Source organism: Typopeltis vanoorti, chromosome 7 (assembly GCF_054136105.1).
Source record: "Typopeltis vanoorti isolate ZY-2024b chromosome 7, IOZ_Tvanoo_1.0, whole genome shotgun sequence".
NCBI lineage: Eukaryota > Metazoa > Arthropoda > Arachnida > Uropygi > Thelyphonidae > Typopeltis > Typopeltis vanoorti.
In genome coordinates, this window is record NC_143555.1 from 49,614,546 (window position 1) to 49,641,087 (window position 26,542).

General features: G+C 35.4%; 1 protein-coding gene across 1 annotated transcript in view; it reads right to left on the reverse strand.

The window, feature by feature from the left end:
• LOC150104662 (uncharacterized) overlaps positions 1–26,542 on the reverse strand; it is a 144,059-nt gene that overhangs the window by 25,189 nt on the left and 92,328 nt on the right. Inside the window, exons 4-6 of the mRNA XM_090395604.1 lie at positions 25,401–25,562; positions 15,891–16,062; positions 4,247–4,491 (exon numbers count right to left, since the gene is read on the reverse strand). Of these exons, the coding sequence (XP_090251730.1) occupies positions 4,247–4,491; positions 15,891–16,062; positions 25,401–25,562 (579 nt within the window). The remainder of the gene's footprint in view (positions 1–4,246; positions 4,492–15,890; positions 16,063–25,400; positions 25,563–26,542) is intronic.

Genomic DNA, 26,542 nt, shown 5'->3' on the forward strand with positions numbered 1-26,542 from the left:
AATGCAAGAATGTATAATCAAAGCTAATCTTAGTAGCATGATCACTTAAATGAAATGGGAATGAAAGACAAGCATTTCAAGCAAAAATAGTAGACAAAAAAAAAAAAAACTCAGCGAAAGATCAATATATAAGTGGGTTAATGCAATTTAGATTGCTTTAGAAAATCAAAATATAAGATTTTACACATATAAAATTGTGTAAAATAATTTTTATATATGCAATCTTATTTTAATAATCTTTTTTTTTTCCTCCAGATATATTTTAATTTAATTCTATAACACGCAACTGCACATATTGGGATTCCATTGTAATCATGCGCCCTAACTATGTTATTCCTAGTATCGTTTGAATTAACTGTACTGACGATGTTCTAAGATACTTAGGATGAAATGAAATATTTACTTATTAAAACTTATTACTGTGGTTATTACATGTGTTTGTTTAGTCATGAATTCTCCACAGGTTTCATTGCACGATAAAATAAAAGAGCAGATCAAATTACAGACAAATTCAGAAAAAAGCTGTACTAGTCATATCAATTAGGTTACTCAACTAAGTACTTCTTCAGGAGTATACACAAAAAATGATGATGTACTCCTAAAGTCAACAAAAGACAGAAAGAAATGGAGATACATTGTGGCTAGGGTCACAAGTCCTCAGACATTAGGAGACCAAGCAAGAAGAATCTTCCTGTACCTCCTATATACAACTTAAATAGAGACTACATAATGATCATATATAATGTTCATTTTATATCACATAACTGTACCGTTTTGAACAGCCTTTTCTCTTGGAAACTTGGTGTGTGTGTGTGTGCCTTTTCCAGATCTACATATAGATCAATTATAGATCTTAAATATAGTTCAATGTCATATTCTCATGATTTCCAAACTATCTGTTTTAACCTTTTCACTAATGAAAAAATAGAAGCCACCACTCTCCTTGGTGACTTATTATTATTACGGGTATCTCCATGGAGTCAGTAGACTCATCGCAGGAGACCCAAACTATCAAAACAATATCTATCACATCTCTTCTTGAATTCATTTACAGATGAAGCATTCACAACTGAGCCAGGCAATGCATTCCACTCATTCACCACACTCCAGGTGAAAAACCTCATTCTCACACCCTTGTTAACCACACTTTTCCTTAATTTCCAGGGATGATCTCTTGTTCTTCCATCACTATCACACAGCTGAAACATTTCCCTTGCATCAATCATAAAAACCTTTTAGTAACTTAAATGTTTCTATCATATCCAATCTTTTCCACCTATCAACCAACCTCTGCAATCCACAAGCTCTCAATCTATCAATGTAGGGAGTATTTTTTACATCACTGACCAACTTAGTCACTATCCTCTGAACTCTCTCCACAACCTCCTCATCTCCAAGGAATCCTGGTGATCAGACCTGAGCACAGTAATCCAAATGTGGAAGTATTGACGCCTTATGAAGGGGAATAATAACCTCTTTATCTCTGGATGTTAGTGTGTTCTTCAATAACCAAGTAATCCTATGTGCAATCTTGGACACCTTAGCAATATGCCTTTTGAACTTCATCTCCCTATCCACCAACACCCCCCCCAAGTCCCTAGCCTCATCAATCTCTTGGAGTACTGTTCCGTCAGTGTGGTACACAGCTGGTAATCTTTAAATCCCTTATGAAGGGGAATAATAACCTCTTTATCTCTGGATGTTAGTGTGTTCTTCAATAACCAAGTAATCCTATGTGCAATCTTGGACACCTTAGCAATATGCCTTTTGAACTTCATCTCCATATCCACCAACACCCCCCCCAAGTCCCTAGCCTCATCAATCTCTTGGAGTACTGTTCCGTCAGTGTGGTACACAGCTGGTAATCTTTAAATCCCAAAATGCATAACTTTACACACTGAACTGACATCCATTACCTTTTGCCCATTTTACTAGCTTATTTAATAAGCTGGCAAACAATAAAATATAACAATAAAATAATAACAATAAAATATAAAGGCATATCAAATTACAGACAAATTCAGAAAAAAGCTGTACTGGAAACTAGTCATGTCAATTATGTTACTTAACTAAGTACTTCCTCAGGAGTATACACAAAAAATGATGATGTACCCCTAAAGTCAACAAAAGACAGAAAGAATTTAAATTATAATTTAAATAACATGCAAACCTTTAACCAGTATGGTAAGGAAGGCGAAACTGGAATATAAGAAGAGACTGGTGCTAAGATCCAAAGAAAATCCTAGAGAATATTTTAGCTATGTGGCCAGTAGGAGGAGAAATGATTGTGGAAGAATGACATTGTGGGATAAAAATGGGAATAGAGTGACTGATGCAGAGGATATAGTGGAATTGTTCAATGAACACTTTATTGGTGTATTTCATCCTGGAGGAATAAATTTTAATACTAGAGGGATAGGGCAGGTTCGAGGTACAGGAGGAGAGCGTGTTCCAAATACTGAGTACTCTGGAGGTCAGTAAAACTGTGGGACTGGATGGTATTTCACCACGAGTTTTGAGAGGATGTGCTAAAGAACTAATAGTTCCTTTGACCTGGCTTTTCAATGAAATGCTGACGTTTAACGCTGACCTGCAGAGATAAAAGAGTTATCATTCTGTTGTATAAGACCCTGATCAGATTACACTTAGACTATTGTTCTCAGATTTGGTCCCCAGGATTTGAAGGGGATAAATTAACTGTGGAAAGGGTACAAAGGCAGATAATAAAGATGGTTTCAGGACTGTACAATGTTAGTTATGAGGATCAGCTGAGGGAATGTGGACTGCAGAGTTTGGTGGATAGAAGAAGGAGAGGTGATATGATTGAGACTTTTAAACTGTTGAGAAGTGGTTACAGGGTTGACACTGAGGAGTTCTTTCGCTTGGCTCTGACGATGAGTCTTGATAGACTTCGAATAATAATAATAATAATAATAATAATAATGAAGTCCATAAGAAGTTATGGACATGCCATGGTATGTCCATAACTTCTTAATAGTATTCCCATTTCATCTTATGACTTTATCTAATAAGGAGTTGATTTGATTACCTACAAAACAGCCAAGTTTTTATGAAAGATTTATTCCAGGATTTGCTTCTGATATCAGGAGGAAAGTTCTTTTAATGTCTTCAATTTTGTGAGATATTCTGGTTATATCTAATCAAAAAACAAAATCTGCAAATAGATCAAAGGCAAAACAATGGAGAGTTGACTTTCTTCTCCTCTGACTATTATTTAGAACCATCATAAAGATCCAATATTTTCAATTACACAACTTCAATTGTCATTTTGGATGTGCTACATTGATACTGTTTTTGCTATATGGCCTCATTCAGAATCTGAACTAATCAACTTACTTCAAAGAATCAATAATCGTCACTCCTGGATGAAACCTACCTTCAGTGGAGGATAAGGAATCATCCTTTGCTGAAATACAGGTATAATTTCACTGCCTCAATCTTACAACAAAAACTCCTTGCTATTAAATTCTTGATATAGCAAAACAGGCAGAGAACCACCATACAGACAAAGAATCACAGACAGTTAAACCCCATCTCCCTGTTATCACTGTTGAGAGGGATTCCAATTCCTCATATGTTCTGTATTATCAAAAAAGTCACCAGAATATTTGGAAAGCTCAAGTTCTTCACCATAGTTAAACCCTATAACAAACTTTCCATTTTTAGCTACCATCAATGACAAACTTCTCTTTCTTTAGTATCGCATGAGGTATTATGTGAATATAATTCACTTATTTTTGATTAAACTGACAGCTCCTGCACTTTGGTATAGCTGGGATTATGGCAGAATGGATTAATATGCTATAAGGCTAGCTTATGTCTGTTCAACCTGTTCTTTATGCCTGTTCACATGTGTTCTTGAAATGTGTTTTGCAAGATGCAAAACTCCTTGCCACTCCCTTCATAAGCTCAGTTTACTCTTCATAGAGAAAAGAATTAGTAAATACTAAGTCAACATGCAATGTCCAGCATGGTGTCAATGCTGAACATAAATTACTTGGGAAGAATGCCAAGCTCACACACAAAAGTAGTTCAGGTATGAGCAACTGTTTAAGGAATGTCTAAGGTGCAATTAAATTGCCCACTTGAATACTAACAATGGTATGAAACACTTGCTTCAATAGACAGAACAAAAGAGCTGAAATTTTATCACTGCATGTGTTGCTATATTTTATACCAAGAAAATAGTAGCATTAAAAACTTTACACACCTGTTCATTTCTTACTTGTTGTAGTTGCTGTAACAAAATTTCCATAGAGTTCAGACGAACCTTTACTTCATCCATTGTATGTTGAAGTTTGACGACTGCAAAAGCTAGCTGCTCTTCCACATCAGGAGAAGATTTTAATGTTACTGCTACATTTCTGCTAGTTCCTTTATGTTCGGGACTGTTACTCTTTGCATTTAAGTGTCGTGAAATACTAGCATGTCCACAAGGAATTTCCAAGTCACTGGAGTTATTTATTTTGCCTATTTTTTAAAAAAATATATATAAACATGTAATGTGTAAGTCCATATTACTAAGAAATTAGCTTTAATATTCAGATGAAAAAACTATAATTTCATGCATGCTTGATAAAGCACAACAGGGATCAAGCAAAGCTCTAGCAGAGCAATTTTTTTTATAAGAATTATCTAACAAACGTTGATGTATACAGATCACAAATTTCATTTAATATGAAATCTGCTACCATGATATATCTTAATCATTACGAAATCGATACTTGTTATATATAAATAGATATTAACAAACAGGTATAAAACAGTTTATTAGGTATAAATATAATTTATATAATGTGACATTTACCTAATGCATAAAATGTCAATACTATAACTTAAATTTATGAAATAATTAAATACATGGCAAATGTGCCAGCTTCGTTGGCTAAGAGTTAGTATACCTGCCCTCCAACCCACCAACAAGCTGCAGGCTCATTGGCCATGGGAAGAGGCATTAGTGAAAGTTTTTAGGTAGGAAATGAATTTTGCTGCTCAGCATGAAGTGGCTTAAAAAAGTTCAATGTTTGGTCTCTAGAGCAGATTTTCTGGATTATATAAAATAAAAAGGAAAATAAATAAATAAAAGTAAAAAAAAAAATCCTTTGTCCACCAGTGTACTAATGTACTATAAGGTTTACAACTTTCTATAGGTGAGAGTCACATAAAAAATAAATTTCTCATCAATTTATGGCTTTTTAAGTTTAACCTTTTACCTTCTTCTTCTTTCTAACATGGATTTTGGCCCAGGTGGCTTGTTCTGGTCTCATGCCATCCTCTTTCTTAGTCTTCCGATTCTTCTTTTTCCACTTATTTTATATGGGTATAATATTTTCAGTAGTCTGCTGTTGTACATTCGATTTAAATGTTGTATCCATTTTTGTTTATACTGTCTTATGTAGTAATTAACTGATTTTATATTTAGGGATTGTAAAATTTCTTCATTTGTTTTATGGTCCCACTTGGTATATCCAGCTGTTTTTCTGAGAAATTTCATTTCTGTTGTTTGAATTTGATTTTCATCCTTTCCTTTTTATGGTCCATGTTTCACTTCCATATAGTAAAGTTGGTTTTGACCAGACATTATATAGTCTGATTCTAGTGTGTTTTTGTACTAGGGATGGCTTAAATATATTATTTATTATGCCATTCACTTTGACAAAGTTTGATATTTTAGTGTCTATGTCTTTTTCTTCTTCATATGATAAATCACATCCTAAGTATTCGAAAGTATTTACTTGTTCTAATATTTTATTATCTATCACTATTTTACTTCTTATTAGGTTTTCTCCTTCGAATGCCATTATTTTTGTTTTTTCTTTAGATATTGTAATATATTGTTTTGAGATATCATTTAATAATCTTTGTAAATCATCTTCTCATATAGCTAATACTATTTGATCATCTGAAAATAATAGTGTATCTATATTCGTTTGTGAGGTTATTTGCATACCAAATGGACTTATACTGTTTCTAGATTGTTATCATCATCATCAAATTCCTGATATATAGCCTCAAGGGGGGGTGTACAGGATATGATAGTACTACATGAAAAATTTAAATCATCACTAACTTCCTACCTACAATTTTCCTCCAAATCAATCTGTCACCTGTCAAGACTCCAATATTATCAAGTCTTATATTTCTGTCTTCTAAGGCACTTTTTACTGTATCAATCCACCTATATCTTGGTCATCCTCTGGGTTTTTCCCTGCCAACCTAGCAGAGAACACTTATTTTGCTAATGCTTCCTCTCCCATTCTGTTTAAGTGACCATACCGCCTGAGATTAGCTCTGCTAATGCATTCCTGGTTGCTGACAATATCAAGTTTTTTCCTAATATCCTCATTTTTAATATGATATTAGCATTGATGCCATCTGTTCATGCCCCTAATCTTTCTAAGGACTCTCATATCTGTGGTCTCTACTCTTTGGTCAAGTGTTTTACTTCTGTCCCAGCTCTCACATCCATAAGTTAAAACTGATTTGAACACTGTCTTGTATACAGCTAATTTAGTGTTTTGGCTAATTTCTCACTTATTCCATATAAATTTATTCAGTTGACTTCCTACCATACCAACTTTGTTGACTCTGTTGTCTATTTCCATATTTAATTTACCATCTTCACTAAAAATCGTGATTAAGTAGCCGAAATGTTTTACATGTTCTATAGGTTCTCCATTCAAAATGCAGTTGATATTTTCAATGTTTCTGCCAATTTTCGTCGTCTTTTTATTGCTGACCTTCATACCATATCTATTACAACAGTTATCCAGTTTAGTCAGGGAATCTTGCAGACTTGTAGCGGATTTATTTATCTCAGCACAGAGCTGAGATTAACACCTCCAATTTTGATATCAGGTTTAATACCACTTTCCTTCATAATGTGATCCATATAGATAATGAATAAGAGAGGGGATAAGGTACATCCTTGTCTAATACCAGATTTAACATTAAACCACCTTCCCTTACTATCTTCAATTCTAACTGCTGACTTAGAACTCAAATAAAGACTAAGTATTGCTTGATATAGCGCCCCATTGACACCATATAACTGTAGCGTTTTGAATAGCTTCTCTCTTGGCACCTTGTCATATGCCTTTTCCAGATCTACAAAACTTAAATACAGATCTTTGTTATATTGCCATGATTTCTCAACTACCTGTTGTAAAGTGAAAATCTGATCCTGACAGCCTCTATTTGGCCTGAATCCAGCTTGTTCTTCACCAAGCTTCTCTTCCACAATCCTTCTCAACCATTTCTCAATTATACTTGCATATATCTTACCAGGAACACTCAGTAATGAAATGCCTCTGTAATTCTCACATTCAGTTTTATTTCCCTTTTCATATATGGGTACTATGAGAGATCTACTCCAATCATCTGGAATTTGTCCCTCTGTCCAGGCCTTCTGAACTATGCAGTGCAGCCACTGTATGACTTTTATGCCTCCATACTTGAGCATTTCTGGTCGAATATCATCTACTCCTGCTGCCTTTCTACATTTCAGGCTTTTGATGGCTTTTTCTACTTCAAGTATGGATATGTATTCCTGACTGCATGCCTGGTCAATGTTTTTTGATACTGTGCTGTCATCACTGCTTGTTTCATTTAGCAATTTTTCGAAGTAATTATTCCATACTTCAAGGATATCTTTTTCTCCTGTTTTCATGTTACCTTTATCATCTCTAATTCCTTTTACAGCACTCTTTCCTCCATTTCTAAGCTTCTTCAACAACCTCAAGAATATCTTACCACCTTCTTGATATTTATTTTCTATGTTCTTGTGAAAGTCCTCCCATGACTTTTGTTCAGCCAGTTTTATACAGTGTTTAGCTTTCTTACATCTGTCTCTGTATTCTCTAAGAGCACAAGCTGACTTATTTGCCAGGAACTTTTAATATGCTTTCTTATTTTCCTTCACTGTCTCTTTAACTTCCTGTGTCCACTATGTTATAATTATATATAACATGTTATATATATACATGTTATAATTATATATATATATATATATATATATATATATATATATATATAATGGAAAGCAGAGGTGAGAGGATACATCTTTGTCGTACTCCTTTTTTAACCTTTTATAATGAAGCAAATTCACGTATCATTCATGCAATATGACCATAAATTAGTAACAAAAATCAAATTAATATATAGTCAGTTAATTGTGATTTGATTTTATAAATTCCTTCTCATGAAATGAATGGTTCTCTTAACTTTACTGATAATCTAAATTTTGGTTGGATACAATAAAATAACTTTACCAGTTATAATTATTGCAAATTAATCATATGCACAATGCCATACATATACTGTATTTATCAAAGTACTGAAGAAATTTTCACTATCCCTGTTATTTATTAAGAAATAAATTGAATAAAAAGTTTGATATGCATTTTATATATAGCAGAATACAATTTCACTTGGTCAAATTTAGCTATGTGAAGAACAGCTTCCAGCACAAAATGGATTAATACACAATGCATAACTATATGTCACAAAATTGACTGATGAAGCACATATAACATACATGCACTGTGTCCATTGAATAAGGATGCAGTTTTTTGGGTTTTTTTAAGACAACACAAAGACTTCTGGAATGATCCGGAGGACACTGACGTGTAGAAGTAGGGAGATTCTTGTTCCATTGTATAAGGCTTTGATTAGGCCACACATGGACTATTGTGCCCAGATTTGGTCACTGGGTTTTCAGAAGGATGAAGAGATGTTGGAAAGGGTCCAAAGGTGACCGACTAAGGTAGTTTCTGACCTCTGGAATGTTGTGTACGAGGAAAGATTGAGAAGATGTAATTTGCAGAGTCTGGTGGAGAGAAGGAAGAGGGGAGATATAATAGAGACCTACAAGTTGGTAAGGGGTTGTTATAAGATCAATGGTGGAGAAGTTCTACAGAGAATAGTGGAAGATCAGGGGAAGAACCAGAGGTCATCACTGGAAACTGTATAAAGAGGGTGTGAGTAGGGGAGTGAGAGGCAGGTGTTTTTCATGCAGAGTTGTGAATGATTGGAATGCCTTGCCTGAGAGTGTGGTGACTGCAAGGAGTTTGAGTGTGTTTAAGACACGGTATGATGAGATGTGTGTATCATAAAAGGACCTCCCAGATGAGTCTTTGACTCCATGAGGTCTTGAGAAATAATAATAATAATAATAATAATAATTTTAATCAATAAAGTGTGCTCTTTCCAACAAGTACACGTGTAATGCAATGCAGACCTGTCATTAGTTCTCACACAGATGCTATTTGAACAAGATGGTGTTAGTGCCTTGTGTCAATAATTCAAAACTGGAACAATCAGCAGTGATAAAATTTTATTTTAAACTGAAGAAATCCACTTCATATACATTTAATGATCTTAAAAAATTACAGAGACTTAAAATTGCATTAACAGAACAAGTACAAAAGACAGTAGCATGTTTGAAAACAAAATGCGAGCTTGAGTTCCAAATAAATGTAGACTACGCGCATTGTCACGAGTGCACCAATACTGAACAGAAGCAACGTGTGCGTCAGAGAGATTGAAACTTAGGCTGTTGTTGATATGTTAAGAATCTAGAGAAATTTCTCTAAATTCGACAATCTTTCTCTCGAGCTCATCATAGCACACATGGATGTTAGAAGTTTGAGTCCAGTTCACAATGTGTTGGCAGCCTTCGTCTGAGTTAACTGAAAAGAGAACGTGGCTAGAGAGAGAGAGAGAGAGCACTGGCTCTAATCCTGTTGTAGGAGATATCTGTATGATGTTCTTCCAAGTGTAGAAGGATGGATTTAGCAGTCTGGCCAAGTATGGCTTTCCACAATCACATAAAATCTTGTACACTCCTGGAAACTGAGTTGGAAGATGTTTCTCTTTAGGTTTACTAAGTATTGAACGAAGCTTTGGGAGCGTAGTAAAGCAAATTCTGAAGTTAAACTTCTTGAGAATTTTTGCCAGTTTTGGTGAAAGAGAGCTGATGTAAGGCAAAGAGATGAAGGCTCTGGGGGAAGAGGGATCTTCAGAAGTAGTTGAGTGACTGGGGGAAAGAAATTTGTCAATTTTATTAGGAGAGAAACTATTATTAATAAAAGTGTTTTTAAGAAAAAGGAGTTCATTTTTAATTTCTGCTTCTTCAGTAAGTAAAGACTTGGCTCAGTGAGCGAAGGTGGAAATAATACCAAATTTTTGTGTGTGGGGGGGGTAGTGATGGGAGGAAGCATGAATATATCTATCAGTATGAGTAGGTTTTCTAAAAATTGAGATTTTAATACTTTCAGCACATCTGGTAAGTTTCAGGTCTGGAAAGGGGAGGCAGTCATCGGATTCCAGTTCGAAGGTAAAAGAGATTTTTTCATGACACTTGTTTAGGTGGCCTAAAAATAAATTGAGGTTGTTGACACCATCTTCCCAGATGAGGAAAATATCATCAATATAACGATACCAAAATTTTGGTTTGAGTGGAAGGAGTTAATAGCTTTTTCTTCAAAATCGTTGAGAAACATATCTGCGAGAATCGGAGAGAGTGGGCTGCCCATGGCCAGACCCGAGTTTTGTAAGTAGATCTTATTGTCATATTTGAAGTATCCCGATTTTATGCAATGGGAGAGTAAAGTAAAGAGTTTTTTTGGATAATTTATTCTTGAGAAGATTGAGGACTTCTTGAACAGGCACATTTGTAAAGAGGGAAACAATGTCGAAACTAGCCATTAAATCTGTTTTTTTTAAGTTTGATGAACTTGATTTTTGAAACAAAATTTACAGAGTTTTTAATATGAGAAGAGGAAATTCCAGAAAGATTTCTTAAAAAACTTACGAGATATTTGAAAAGGTTGTAGGTAGGAGAGTGCATGCCCTCAACAATTGGTCTGAGTGGACAGTTTGTTTTGTGTATCTTTGAGATCATACAGTCAAGGGATTAAGTGACCTAAGAGAAGTTTTTTAAGAAATCTTTCTGGAATTTCCTCTTCTCATATTAAAAACTCTGCAGATTTTGTTTCAAAAATCAAAAACATCAAACTTAAAAAACAGATTTAATGGCCAGTTTCGACATTGTTTTTCTCTTTACAAATGTGCCTGCTCAAGAAGTCCTGGATCTTCTCAAGAACAAATTATCCAAAAAACTCTTTACTTTACTCTCCCATTGCATAAAATCAGGATACTTCAAATATGACAATAAGCCCTACTTACAAAACTCGGGTCTGGCCATGGGCAGCCCACTCTCTCCGATTCTCGCAGATATGTTTCTCAACGATTTTGAAGAAAAAGCTATTAACTCCTTCCACTCAAACCAAAATTTTGGTATCGTTATATTGATGATATTTTCCTCATCTGGGAAGATGGTGTCAACAACCTCAATTTATTTTTAGACCACCTAAACAAGTGTCATGAAAAAATCTCTTTTACCTTCGAACTGGAATCCGATGACTGCCTCCCCTTTCCAGACCTGAAACTTACCAGATGTGCTGAAAGTATTAAAATCTCAATTTTTAGAAAACCTACTCATACTGATAGATATATTCATGCTTCCTCCCATCGCTACCCCCCCCACACACACAAAAATTTGGTATTATTTCCACCTTCGCTCACTGAGCCAAGTCTTTACTTACTGAAGAAGAAGCAGAAATTAAAAATGAACTCCTTTTTCTTAAAAACACTTTTATTAATAATAGTTTCTCTTCTAATAAAATTGACAAATTTCTTTCCCCCAGTCATTCAACTACTTCTGAAGATCCCTCTTCCACCAGAGCCTTGATCTCTTTGCCTTACATCAGCTCTCTTTCACCAAAACTGGCAAAAATTCTCAAGAAGTTTAACTTCAGAATTTGCTTTACTATGCTCCCAAAGCTTCGTTCAATACTTAGTAAACCTAAAGAGAAACATCTTCCAACTCAGTTTCCAGGAGTGTACAAGATTTTATGTGATTGTGGAAAGCCATACTTGGCCAGACTGCTAAATCCATCCTTCTACATTTGGAAGAACACCATAGAGATATCTCCTACAACAGGATTAGAGCCAGTGCTCTCTCTCTCTCTAGCCACGTTCTCTTTTCAGTTAACTCAGACGAAGGCTGCCAACACATTGTGAACTGGACTCAAACTTCTAACATCCATGTGTGCTATGATGATTTCGAGAGAAAGATTGTCGAATCTAGAGAAATTTCTCTAGATTCTTAATATATCAACAAGAGCCTAAGTTTCAATCTCTCTGACGCACACGTTGCTTCTGTTCAGTATTGGTGCACTCGTGACAATGCGCGTAGTCTACATTTATTTGGAACTCAAGCTCGCATTTTGTTTTCAAACATGCTACTGTCTTTTGTACTTGTTCTGTTAATGCAATTTTAAGTCTCTGTAATTTTTTATATATTTCTTTGATTGTGAGACCTGAAGATGTTGATCAATTGAACGAAGCTAGTAAACTAGTAGTATCTTTTCAAATATACCATGTCATCTCTTTATCTCTTGGTATCAGTCATTAAAACTTTTTAATAATATATATATATATATATATAAATATATTATTAAAAAAAACTTCAAACCTACTCATTTGCCATGATGAGGTGGAACGCCGCATTGTGGAGTCAAAAGAAATCACCTTGGACCCGCTTCATATGAACAATAATCTCAGCTATAATTTGCCAGACTCTTTCAGCTCTACTATCAGATACTGGAGATCGCGTGGTTCCACACACGCACAAGTGTACAACAATAGAACTTTAACACGGACTATAGTTCAAGTTCACAATAACTGTAATTCACAGTCGAATATTATAACTTTATAATTGTATAGTTCTAGAGTGTCTCAATGTTATTTTCAGTGTCTTTTAATATCTTTCTATGTTCTTAACGCCTGATGAAGTGTCAATCTCGACGAAACATGTTGCGTTTTCAAATAAATCTCATTTTGTTATGGTTTTAAGTCAGTTAATATTAAATATGAATATATATATATATATATATATATATATATATATATAATACATTGTTTACACGATATTCTGTGGAATGTATATAGCATGTAAAAACAGAGTGTAATAAATTTTTCCAATATCACTCCTGAGATATTAACTGATTTGTAATTTGCTACTTCTCTCTTGGAGTCACCTTTATGTAATGTAACTATCTTACCCTCTTTCCACTCCCTTAGAACTTTGCCAGAGCTGAGACTAACATTAAGCAACTTTGTTAGGGGGCCTGTCAGTTCTCTGGCACATTCTCAATAGCACATGGGCTGACATGCCATTCAGTCCCATTGTTGTATTCACATCAATATTTTTCAATACAATGAGAACCTCCAGTTCATCTGCCTCAATTCTCGTGTTAACCTTTGTCACATCAGTGACTGAAAAATCTCCATCTGGATGACACTTTGTAGAAATTGTCATTCCACCTGGATGACATACTTCTGCAAAGCAAAGTGATCACTCAATAACTCAACTATTTCTTTTGTTTCTGTCACCTTCATACCAACAGCATTGATTAAAGTCATTCTTCCACAGTCATTCTCCCCTTACTTGCTACATAAAAAAAAAAACTCTTGAATTTGCTTTCGTCTGTTTAGCTAATTTTCTCTCATAATCAGATTTGATAATTCTTACTGTACTATCCCCCCCCGGCCTCACTCTTGCTTGTACTTTGTACTGCTCATGAGTATGTTGATTACCTTTTTCTTTATATTCCCTCTAAATGTACTTTTTTTTTTTGCAGTTCTTGCTTTATATCTTTACTCATTCACTTAACTCCCACTTTGTTTTAGTTTTTAGGCAATGAAATTCACCTCCCATCAAAATATTTTAATTCAAAAACAAACAATAATATAGTTTGTTTGCGAACATAATCAGGGATTTAGGCCCAATGGCCTGTTCTGGTCTCTTTACATCTCTTCCTTGGTCATTCCCGACTTCTATATCCTCCAAATGGGTGGTATCGGCGTATTTTTTTGTTATTGTTATATTTGTTTTGTGTTTGGTTTGTTATCGTTGATGTAAATAAATATTTTTATTATGGAGGAGAGTTTGTTTGCATTCTCTGCACCTTAAAAGAAATCAACTGTGTGCTAAACAAATAATAAAATTTGATTAGTCAGTTTCTCAACCTCACGCTAGTGATGCCAGCATGTAAACAATCCAGTATTTTATGATTAGTACATGGGTATTCTTGTTGCCATTGTCATCACCATATCTTATGTTCAAGTCATAATGAATATTACATGAATATTAATTATGAATGTACTAGTACAAATATTCTCTCTCATGAAATTAAACCAGTCACCACTATGTACAAATCACACAGATGCAAATTTGAGAGACATATTGATAACAGCAACTCCCAATTTATTGGTGGATATCCGAAAAATTGTTGATTCAAAAAAAAAAAATTTTAATGTAACACATTAAAATGCTATTTGCAATCAACATATCTATTTAACTTGATATATATTTTATGTTTCCCTAAAAATTCAAATTAAAAAAAATGCTGTTGCACTTGCACAAATGTAACAATTACTTGATTTGGATCATGGCAGCATTTAAGTTGTGCACTCCTGGTCTACAGTGCATCAATAATGGTATGACAACCAGAAACATTCAGCCAACATAGTCAAGAAGCTAGAGACAGCTTATTAATTGCAAGGCCAAAAGAGAGGTGTGCAAACCATGATGTAACAGTCCACAATCATTCGAATGGGAGTACACTACAACAATGGTCTGCAAAGGAGTATACTTATAACCTGCAATGAACCTGAAATGAAGGATCATATCACTGATGGGATATAATAGCAGATAACTTTACTAAGTTCTAGTTCTGTCATCTATAAACAAGCAGCTATAGATGCCGTGGGTAAAGAAATATGTAGAAAAACATCAATATGGGATGCCTGAAGAGTAAAAAGGTTGCTTGATCATATAAATGCTGGTTCCATGCTGATACCAGGACCAGATATGTAAACAGCAACATAAATTAATACACTCTTCATGTAAGGAGGTAATGATACAAGCAGATAGTATGGAAAGAGTTTTCTTGATACACATTGTTTGAATTCAAAATCTACCTGAACATTCCTGGTGTCTTTTCAATATCAGTTTATCCACAGTATAATGGCTACTTCAAGGTGATAATGCACAATGTTACAAGGCAAGAGTCCAGGACTGATGAACGACAGTTCTGAGAATTAAAGGGGTTGCTACTCAACACACACACACACACACACACACATACAAATATATTTTGAAATTATAATCATTCTACTCACCACCACTCACATAAATCCCTATACATAAAATGCATTTTGAAATTATAATCAGTCTAATGATAAAAAAAGTTTCAAAAACTTTTTCACTTTCTGGATCCCAATCCAAATGAGTATCTGTGGGATGAGGTTAAATGAGCCATTCATGAACAGAAATTGGCACCATCCCTGTGGAATGATTACAATGTCATACAGACTCCGTTCCCTGAGGAGTAAGCTTCTCGCAGATAAAGGGAGTGCTATTCACATATGCACACACACAAAACATATTTTGAAATTATAATCAGTCTATAAATATTAAGTAAATGTTGTTTCTGTTAATATTTCAGTGGATTCTGATTTCCACAGACCAAGAGCCTTATCAGATAGTCCACTAATACAATTCAGATGTGTTACTGTGAGCTACTTCATGGTCTAAGTTCCTGTAAAATCTACTTATCTTTAGCATAAAGGTTTATGTGGCTTATCTGTATTCTTGTCTGTACTATATTTATACAAAAGGGATACCATGAAATGTTTAGTTTTTAAGCAGATTAAACCATTTATCTTGATCAAACTATAAAAAAATAATGAAATAATGTTTTTCATAGAAAAGGCAAAATACTGTACAAATCTGTTCTTACCATGTGAGTTGAGCTTCCTAATTAAGGAATTAAAGCCATTAGTTTGATTAGTATGATTAAGTATTGGTTTTCCTTCAACTTGCATTGGTGTCTGTCCATAATAATCAGAATATGGAACATTGTCTGATATTTTCTTTATGTCTTTACCTCTAGAACCAGAGGTAATACCAATCTAAAATGAAAAACAAAAGAAGTATATAAGAATAATTATTAAGGAAATAACATTGTGCAGCATAACTCGTTACTTCTCGTAGATAGGCTTATACGTTGGTTATGAATTACTAAATCACTTAAGGAATTGACAACGTAGATACGAATATAAATTAAATTACACTTTAATAAATATTTCCGATATTTCGGCAACATCATATTGTCATCTTCAAAGGGAACTTACAAAAAAAGGCACGTGCATGTAGGTACTACAACACAATAACTGAGAATGAAGTGATGAAGCTATTGTTCTCCTAAAAGTCCTGATGGCGCCCCCTAGTGGGCTAAGTAAGTGTTTGTGGCCATTGGGCTGAAGGTCTGCTGATGTAAGCCTCCCAAATTTGGGGCAGTCTCATACAACCAAATTTGTTGAGGTTTGGAGAATTTCTTAGGGCTGAGTCTGATTCCATAAATAGTCTTTCGAATTTGTATTTGCTACGGTGTATTACTGTAGCTTTCTTCCACCGTATTCTGTGGCGTGTATCCAGAGCATGGTCTGCAAGACCAGAATGGCTGTACTTGTGAAAACAGATGTAGTCCCTGTGTTCTGAAATTCTGATATTCGCTGTCCTGCCTGTGTGGCCAAAGTAAGACAGTTTACAGCTGCAAGGGACCTGGTATACACCAGGTAGGTCTAGGGGAAGTGGTTGATCTTTAGTGGAGCGGATAAGGGATGCCAATTTTCTGTATGGTCTGTAACAGGAAGTCAAGTCATGTTTTTTTAAGATTTTGATCATTTATTCCAAGGTGCCTCGGATGTATGGAAAGGTGATGGATTTAGAGTAATCCTTGTTGTGGAGGGGGGGGGGGGGGTTGTGGTTTGTAGGTTTCAATATTTTTTTTTTGGGGGGGGGGTAGCCATTGGCTGAGAAAGTGTTGAGGATGTGATTTAGTTCAGTGTTTAGGGCCATGTCGTTAGAACAGATTAGTTTAGCCCTGTTGTATAGTGTTTTCACTACTCCATATTGTTGTGAGGGGGGGGGGATTGTTGGTGAATGTATCTGCCTGTATGGGTGGGTTTTCTATAAACTGAGAAAACCAAGTTCCATCAGGCTGGTGGGTGACTTGTGTGTCTAGGAAAGGGAGGCTGTTGTTTTCCTCTTTTTCCAGGGTGAACTTGATTCGGGAGTGTCAGTTGTTTAAGTGTGTTAAGAAGGAGAGGAGTGTATCAGAGCCATATGGCCAAAGAGCGAACACATCATCAATGCCATGGGTTCACCACTCTCCCCACCCTTGGCCAATTTCTTTATGGAGACTGTTGAAGAAAAAGCCTTAGCCTGTGCCCCACAAAAAACCAACCATAGGAATGCTAAAGCTAATTGTGAGAGAAAATTTGCTGACGAGGCCTAAAGTGTTCTTTCACTATGTGCAAGTAAAAGGAGGAAGGACTATATAAGGATGACTTTAAAAAGTGCTGATGGTGGGGAGGTAACAGTACCAAACCAAATAGTTGAATTACTGAGTGAACATTTTGCAGGGGTCTACGATTAGTCATTGTTATCATTAACACTGACATTATTAGTCAGTGTTAAGGTATATCTTAACACAGACTGATAAGATAAAAGAGGTTGAAGAAATGAAGGTGCTAAAATAGTACAGAACCTCAATACAAACACAGGCATCAGATTAGATGGCATATCGGCCAGTCCATTACAAAAATATTCAAGGGAATTATCAGCTTCTCTGACCAAGCTGTTTATAATTTAAGCCTCAGTACTGGGAAGGTGCTAATGGAGTAGAAAGAGGCCAAATAGTCCCACTGCATAAAGGAGGCTCAAAAACAGAAGTAGCATAGGCCAATCATAATCTCAGGAGTGGTGATTAAGGTATTGGAAAAATTGGGAAAAGACAGAATTCAGGACTTGGTGGATAGGAATATGATACTTTATAAAGGGACAACATGATTTTGCGAAGGTAAATTTGCTTATGTGTTATAATAAATGTTGTTAAGAGAAATGGCTACTCACTACCACCTCTAAAAAAAATGTAGCGTTTCCTAGACTAGCCATAAAATACCACACAGAACTTTGGATTAGAGGGTGGCTGATGAACAAATATCAAAGAGTGGTTTATGGAGGAGTTAAGTCCAGGAGAAGGCAAGTGACCAGCAGTGTGCCACAGTGCTCAGTACTTGGTCCTCTGTTTGAAATGATATGACCCTTTCCTTCATGCTTACACAGTGATCAGAATACATCATGAAAATTATGGAAACAACTAACATGTTAGAGTAAAATTTCAGTTTAACATAAACCAAAATAATCACTTGACGGTTTGACATTCACATTAAGGTCATCATCTGGAGTATACACCTATATACAAAGAAGAAAGCTGCACTACAATTTACATGGTATGCTAAAGTTACTGGTCAACCATTAACTTACTACATCAAAGCTAGAGTCCTGTTATTATTATTATCTATTCTTCTTCTTCTCTCTTCCACTCATGGCAGATTGAGTTCTTCAAAGACGAATTTTTGCCATTTCTTTCTGTCTGCTGTCTTTTTATGAAGTTCTATTATAGAGTTTAAGTGGGTGATTTCTCTAATGTTGTCAATCCATTTTTTTCTTGGTCTTTCTCTGCTTAGGCTGTCCTTCAATTCTACCATTTAACAGTATGTTTGGTAGTCTTTCTAGGTTCATTCTAGAAACATTTCCAAACCAGCTTAGTTGGCTCTTTTTTAGTTCTATAATTATTGTGTCTTTAAAGTTAAGTTCTTCTTGGACTTTTTCATTTCTTTTTCTTTCTGTCCAGTTTGTTCTATTGATTTTTCTTAGGCATTTCATTTCAAAAACATTGAGTTTATCCATTTCTTTTTTCCTTAAGATCCAGCATTCTGAGCCATAGAGTATAGTGGGAATTATCATTGTTTTATATATCTTTAATTTGAGTTCTTTGCTTAATCTTTTATTGTTCCATATTTTTTGTTAGTCTGCCCATTGTTATCCATCCATTATTGATTCTGTGTTTGATGGTTTCGAAATAGTCTAGATCTTCAGTGATCATTGATCCTGGGTAATTGAACTACTTTACCTGTTCTATAGTATTGTTTTCTATTTTCATTTGGATTGCTTCCCTTTTTCTTACTATTACCATTAGTTTTTTTCATGGAATTTTTACTAAATAGCTTAAGAAAATTACAACGTATACTAGGATATACATTAAAATAAATTTTAATACACTTACAATATTTCGGCAACGTCACGTTGCCATTTTCACGGGAGCTTAAAAACAAGACAAGTGCATGCAAGCACAACAAACAGCAAATGAGGATGAAGCAGGAAGCTATTCTTTCTCCTAAAAGTCCTGATGGTGTCCCCTGGCGGGCAATGTTGGTATTCTTGGGCGATTGGGCTGAAGGTCTTCTGATGTAGGTTTCCCAAATTTGGGGCAGTCTCATGCACCCAAATTTGTTGAGGTTTGGATTGTTTCTTAGGGCTGAGGCTGATTCCATGAAAAACCTTTTGTATTTGAATTTACTACGGTGTATTCTATGGCGGGTATCCAGCACATGGTCTGCAAGACCAGAGTGGCTGTATTGGTGAAACCACCATTAGTTTTGTTTTATTTGTTGTCATATTGTCATATTTGACAATATGACAACCAAAAAAAACACGTTTTTTTTTATCATATTTGTTACTTGCAGCTTGGTCAGGATATTTTCTAATTTTTCTTGGCTGTCTGTAGTGATAACTATGTCATCAGCATACTTTAAATGTGTTATATTTCTTCCATTTATAGTTATGCCTTCACACATCTGTAATCCTTTGTCTACTACTTCTTTTAGGTACAGATTGAACTATGGTGACAACAGACAGCCTTGCGTAACTCCTTTTTTAATTGCTATTTGATCTGTTTCTATGTTTTTGTGATTCACTATTTCTTGTGTTTCTGAATAGTAATTCTTGATACAATTTAATAGGTATTTGTCGAACCCTCTGTTTTCTAGAATTTTAATAATTTGCTTCTGTTTATTGAGTCAAAAGCTTGTTTGAAGTTGATAAAACAGCAGTAGAGTTTTTTATTTTTGTCTCTCATAAGATCTACTAATCTGTTTAACATGAAAATTGAATCTATTGTGCTTCTGCTATTTCTAAATCCCATTTGCTCTTCTTCCATCTGTTCTTCATAAGAATGTTTAACTTTGTTTTGAAGAATCCTAATGAATATTTTACAACAATGGCTTAGAAGGGTGATAGGTCTAGAGTTAGGATCTGACATCTTTTTTGTGGATGGGTAAGATCTGGCTTGGTCTCCATTCTGTTGGTAAATTTCCTTTCTTTAGTATTTTGTTGAACAGTTCCCTTAAGTAATTTATTATGCTTTCTTCCCCTTTTTCTAGAAGTTCTTTTTGAATGTTGTCTATGCCTGGTGCTTTATTATTTTTCATTTGTTCAACTGCTCTATGTATTTCTTCATTTAGTATGTCTTTTGTGTCAGAAGTTTCCTCTAGATTGAAGACATCTTGATCTATGTTTTCTTCAGCTGCAAATGTTTCTTTAAAATGATTAGTCCACATTTCTTTTATTGTTTCATGGCTACTTGCTGTAGTTCCATCTTTTTGCAATATTGAAACTGGGTTGGGTGAGTATGGTCTGGTTATCTCTTTAACTATTTCATAAATGGTCTTGGAATCATGATTTTTGTATGCTTCTTCACATATTCCTGCTTTTTCTTCTAAATATGTGATTTTTGCTCATCTGCATTTTTTGTCTATTTCTTTTTTCAAATTTTTGTATAATATTCTATTTTCTTCATTATCTTCTTTTGAGAGGTTAGTTTTGGATATTCTTTTTTTCTCCCATAAGTCCAAAATCTCTGGTGTAAGCCAATCTTTGTTTGCTCTTGTCTGGTAGCTCAGGTGTTTTGTTGCTGTTTCTTTAATAATTTCTTTACCTTTTTTCGAGTCTTGGAAAAAAAAAAAGATAAAGAAATTATTACATTTTTTTTTAATGTCTCTGATAGTTAGATCTTGTCAAGCTGTCATTGAGTTTTGAAATGTCTATCTTCTTTTGTTTTTGGTGGTTTATTCTCTTTCCTTTGAAACTGCTTTTTAGTTTGGCTGATAGCAGTTCATGGTCTGTATCCATGTCAGTCTTTTTTAATGTTTTGACATTTTGGAAGAAATGTTTCCATTTCTTATTAACGATTATATAGTCTATACAGTTTTTGATTTCGTTGTTTGGTGATGTCCAGGTGTATTTGTGTTGTGGCCTATGATACAATAAAGTATTTGCGATTAACAGTTGATTTATTGTGCAAAAATTAATCAAGTCCTCTCCTCTCTCATTCATTTCTCCATGACCAAATTTTCCCATTACTTCTGCTTTATCTGCAGAGTACTGACCAATCTTTGTATTAAAATCTCCCACAATAATCAGGATATCTCTTGTACTTGTTCAAGATTTCTGATTTCTTCTTGCAGTTGTTCAAGAAATTGGCTATATTCCTCTTCTTCATGTGCTTGGTCTGGGGCATAAACTTCTATTATTTTTATATATATTCCTTTTTCTTTTGCCTTTGAATCTTACTGAGATGATTCTAGAGGAAATTGGTCTTGCATCAACTATTGAGTTTAGGAGCTATTTTTTAATGATTAGTGCTACACCTTCTCTGTGATGATTATCTTTCCTTCCTGAGTAAAATATGCTTGCTTTTTTATTTTTATAGATTTTTCTCTCACCTGTCCAGTGGGTCTCTGCAACTCCCACTATTTCCCATTTAAAGAGTTCAAGTTCTTTCTCTATCAGTTTTAATTTTCCAGGTTTGTACAACATTCTGATGTTGATGGTTGAAATATTATATATGCAGTTTACGTTCCACACAGCTGTCTTCTCGCCTACTCTATGTGGACTTGAGTGTGGACGCATCGGCTCTCCCATACGCGGTAGCATTATTTCTGCTGGCTGATTCATCTTTAAAGATTTTAGGCAATTAATGCAGCCGGCTTGCCATTCCTTTGCTGCATACCTGTTGGTCAGCAAGAGGTATTTCATTTCTCTCCTACCACCCATTTCTTGGAAGCAGTCCCTGATCCACCATATGGGAGATGCACTTTCTAGGGGTTACAGGCATCCCCCAAGAGTTATCATTAGGTTACAAAATTAAATTAATGCTTACTAAATAACTTAAGGAAATTACAACGTACAATACAATATACATTAAATTAAACTTTAATATATCTCCAATATTTAGGCAACGTCACATTGCCATCTTCAAAGGAACTTATAATAAAGACACGCAGGCACTAAACACAGTACATGAGAAACAAAGCGAGGAGGCAATGGTTTTCCTAAAAGTCCTGATGGTGCCCCCTAGCAGGCTATGTAGGTATTCTTGGCCGTTGGGCTGAAGGTCTCCTGATGTAAGCCTCCCAAATTTGGGGCAGTCTCATGCAACAAATTTGTTGAGGTTTGCCATGTTTCTTAGGGCTGAGGCTGATTCCATGAATAGTCTTTCAAATTTGAATTTGCTATGGTGTATTATTGTGGCTTTCTTCCACTGTATTCTCTGGTGTGTATTCAGAGCATGGTCTGCAAGACCAGAGTGGCTGTACTGGTGAAACCGGATGTAGTCCTTGTGTTCTGAAATTCTGATATTCTCTGTCCTGCTTGTTTGACCAAAGTAGGACAACTTACAGCTGCAAGGGACCTAGTATATATCAGGTAGGTCTAGGGGGGGGGGGGTTGGTCTTTAGTGGTCTTTAAATTATATTAAAGTTTAATTTAATGTAAATTCTATTGTACGTTATAATTTCCTTAAGTTATTTAGTAAGCATGTATAAGCAACGTTTAAGCCTTTCTATGAGAAAAATTAAATTAAATCAGAGAGCAACATGTTCACACACACACACACACACACACACACACAAGAAAAAAAAAAGTTACTCATATAAGTATACTTATAGATTAAAACAAACCAGTATGGATGGTGGCCAATAAAAGCTGAAAAATTGAGGGTGGTTAATGAAAATTTCACAGATTTCTTTAAATTTCCATTCATACCAGGTTTTTGTAGAATGTAAAGAACAAGTACCTTTCCAATCAATTTGATGTAGGGCAGTGATTCTTAACTGGGGGGCACAAACAATTTATAGAAAGTTTCTAGTTTTTAAAATTCTGAAATCTCTTAAAATAATTATTTTTTGCTCTTTATTTTACTTTGTTTCAAACTTGTATCGCTTTGTATTAGCAATCTGAATTATGCAGTTTCATGCAGTAATTTCTCCATAGTTAGTTGTTGGTTCTCCATAGTCATAAACTGAGAATAAGTAGCTCAATACTGAAGGGGATGAGGGGGAAAGAACAGAAGCACACCACATATCAAGTTATCACTACTGTGACTAAACCAATATTCGTAATCTATCACCATCCCTGGTATAGGTGTCATTTCTGTATTCTTGTATTTAGTCATTGCTTTGTATCGCTTTGTATTAGCAATCTGAATTATGCAGTTTCATGCAGTAATTTCTCCATAGTTAGTTGTTGGTTCTCCATAGTCATAAACTGAGAATAAGTAGCTCAATACTGAAGGGGATGAGGGGGAAAGAACAGAAGCACACCACATATCAAGTTATCACTACTGTGACTAAACCAATATTCGTAATCTATCACAATCCCTGGTATAGGCGTCATTTCTGTATTCTTGTATTTAGTCATTGGTCCTTTGTCTCCTTCATTCTCTCGCATCTGTTTAAGTTTTTATTAAACAGATAATAAGAATATGCATCTTGATCAAAGCCAAAGGTGGACATACACTATCTACCAATAACTGATACCAGCAGGCAAGCCCTAATATCAGGTATTATTATTATTATTATTATTTCGGGCTACTCCAGGGAGTCCTTAGACTCATCGAGGGAGGCCCTAAACATCATGTCCACACAACTATTCAACATTCCCACAGTATCTATCATACCTTGCCTTGAACTCGCTCACTGTCATAGCACCCACAACAGACTCTGGCAGCTTATTCCGCTCATTTACCACTCTAAAAGTAAAGAACCCAGCTCTAATACCCCTGCTAACCACACTCTTGCCAGCTTCCATAGGTGTCCCCTAGTTCTCCCACCACCACCATTTGAATGTATGTCCACCTTTGGCTTTGATCACCTCCTGCACCATTTGAGGGGAGGCTTTCCACCAATGTGTGGCAGACATGGTGGAATTTGTCTCATTCCTCCATCAAAGCAGCACTGAGTTAAGCGACATATCAAGGATGTGCTGCTCTGGATCTCAATCGCTACTCCAATTCATTCCACAGGTGTTCGAAGGGGGGTTGAGGTCAGGACAGTTGTTTAACACCCATCTCTTCATACCATTCCATAACAGCTGAAGCTTTGTAGCATGGGGCATTGTCATATTGATAGTAACATGTCCGTTCCATAAAAACTCCACAGTGCAGGCAGCACCTGATTATCCAGAATATCAAGATACTGAGCAGCCTTCATGGAACCATGGACAACAACCAGTGGTCCCACTCCAAACTAGCTGAATGCACCCCACACCATTACTCCTCCACCACCAAACTTTACTGCGGGTACAACACACTGTGGTAACAAGAGTTAACCAGGCTGCTCCACACTCACATCCTGCCATTAGACTGGAAACAGGTGAACCTTGATTCATCGCTCCAGAGTAACATTTTCAGCTGATCAATTGTCCAGTTCAAACACTCTTTGCACCAGGCCAGATGAGCCACCTTGTTCGTTGTTGTGATGTTTGGCTCGTGTGCAACTGCTATTCATGGAAATTCAGTAAATGGAGTTCTTTTTGTACAGTATTAGTGCTCACCATGGTGTTACTGGCACTCTGGAACTCATCATGGGTGGTCTGTTTTTTGGCAGCTGCCCTGGATGTTTTCCTGCGCTCGTGATGCCAGAACATCTCCATTTTTGATCACATCACCAACCGTTGATTTTGGATGCTCCAGTTGAGAAGCAATGGCACATATGGACATGCCACCAATGTGACAGCTCACCATGACACCTTGCCGTACCACCTGTATTCAACTGCTATTATGAAATACTGCTTCTATTATCTGTACATTAGTTTTTATGTATTAACAAACCTAGAATGTTCCATAACTTCAAATAACAGGGGTGTCTGGACAATTATTGGTAGACAGTGTATGCACAGTACAGCAGATAATGTTGGGGAACATCTTCTCGTGATGAGCCTTGCAAATGCATTGAAGTCTAATAATACAGATATGAACTATCCTTATTATTATTAATAAATAACCCTGATAATTTAAACAGCAAAAAGTTATGAAATCTGAAATAAAATTATGAAAACAAATTACCTCAGTATGACTGTATGTCAGAGGTTCTACAAATTCTTCATTATCAATATTACTGAGAACAGGGCTATCATATTCACTTGCAATACTCCCAATGGATTCATCTGAATAAAAAAAATAAATAAATAAATAAATAAGTATAATACCACAACATATAAAAATATTCTATTTCATTTCAGTTGGCCAAAGTAAAATATGCAGATTACCATTATAAAATTAAAAATGCAATAAAATTATAGTTGAATTGTTATTATTACTGGTTATTATATGTTATATTATTGGCCCTTCTCTAATTCTTCTGCCAGTTGCACTTCTTTGTAGTTGATATTTCTTACATTGATGGTGCATATTTTGAGTTCTGCTGATGATTAAACTGAAGTTTGTTCAAGTAGTTAACTTTTCACTGTTTGCTCTCTGGTTCCCTGATAAAAATAGTAGGGCCTTATTTAATTGGACGATGTACCAGCTGGCATGAAATTCCATTATGTACCACCGTTTTGTTCTGCATTAAGCCATTAAGAATATAATTTGGCTGGCTAAAATCCCAAAATCCCATTCTAATTTTTTTCAGTATTCAGGTGGCTATCTACCCATGAGCACAGCACAAGAAGGTGAGAACTGAAAATCAGGTAAGAAGCTCAGTCAGTTCTCCACTTTCCCTAAATGGCAATGTGAAGATCTCTTCACAATTATCTATCTTTAATCCTTAAGAGCCATGAACTGTTGCGATAGTGCAGTCTTTCAAAATGGAAATGGCAGTACCATTCTAGATGATACTATTGTTCTCATTAAGGGAATGATCTCTAGACCTTTATTAAATTAAACAATACAACCTGACAAGCTCCGTAAGTTGTTGAACTTGCACCATCAGATCTACAATCATCATACCAATGTACCTTCAGGTGGTGATGATGTAACTTTCGTGCAGTACTAACTTCTTATTGACAATTATTCTACAAATTAATCTGTTATCTCTCAAGACTATTAGATCTCTATAATCTCTCTCAAGATATTATCAGATTTTATGCTTCTGTCTCCTAAAGCACTTTTTATTGTATCAATATGCCTAGATCAGGGTCTTTTTCCTGTGATCTTGGCATCAAACACCTGCTTTGCTAACCTCTCCTCTCCCATCTGTATAAGTA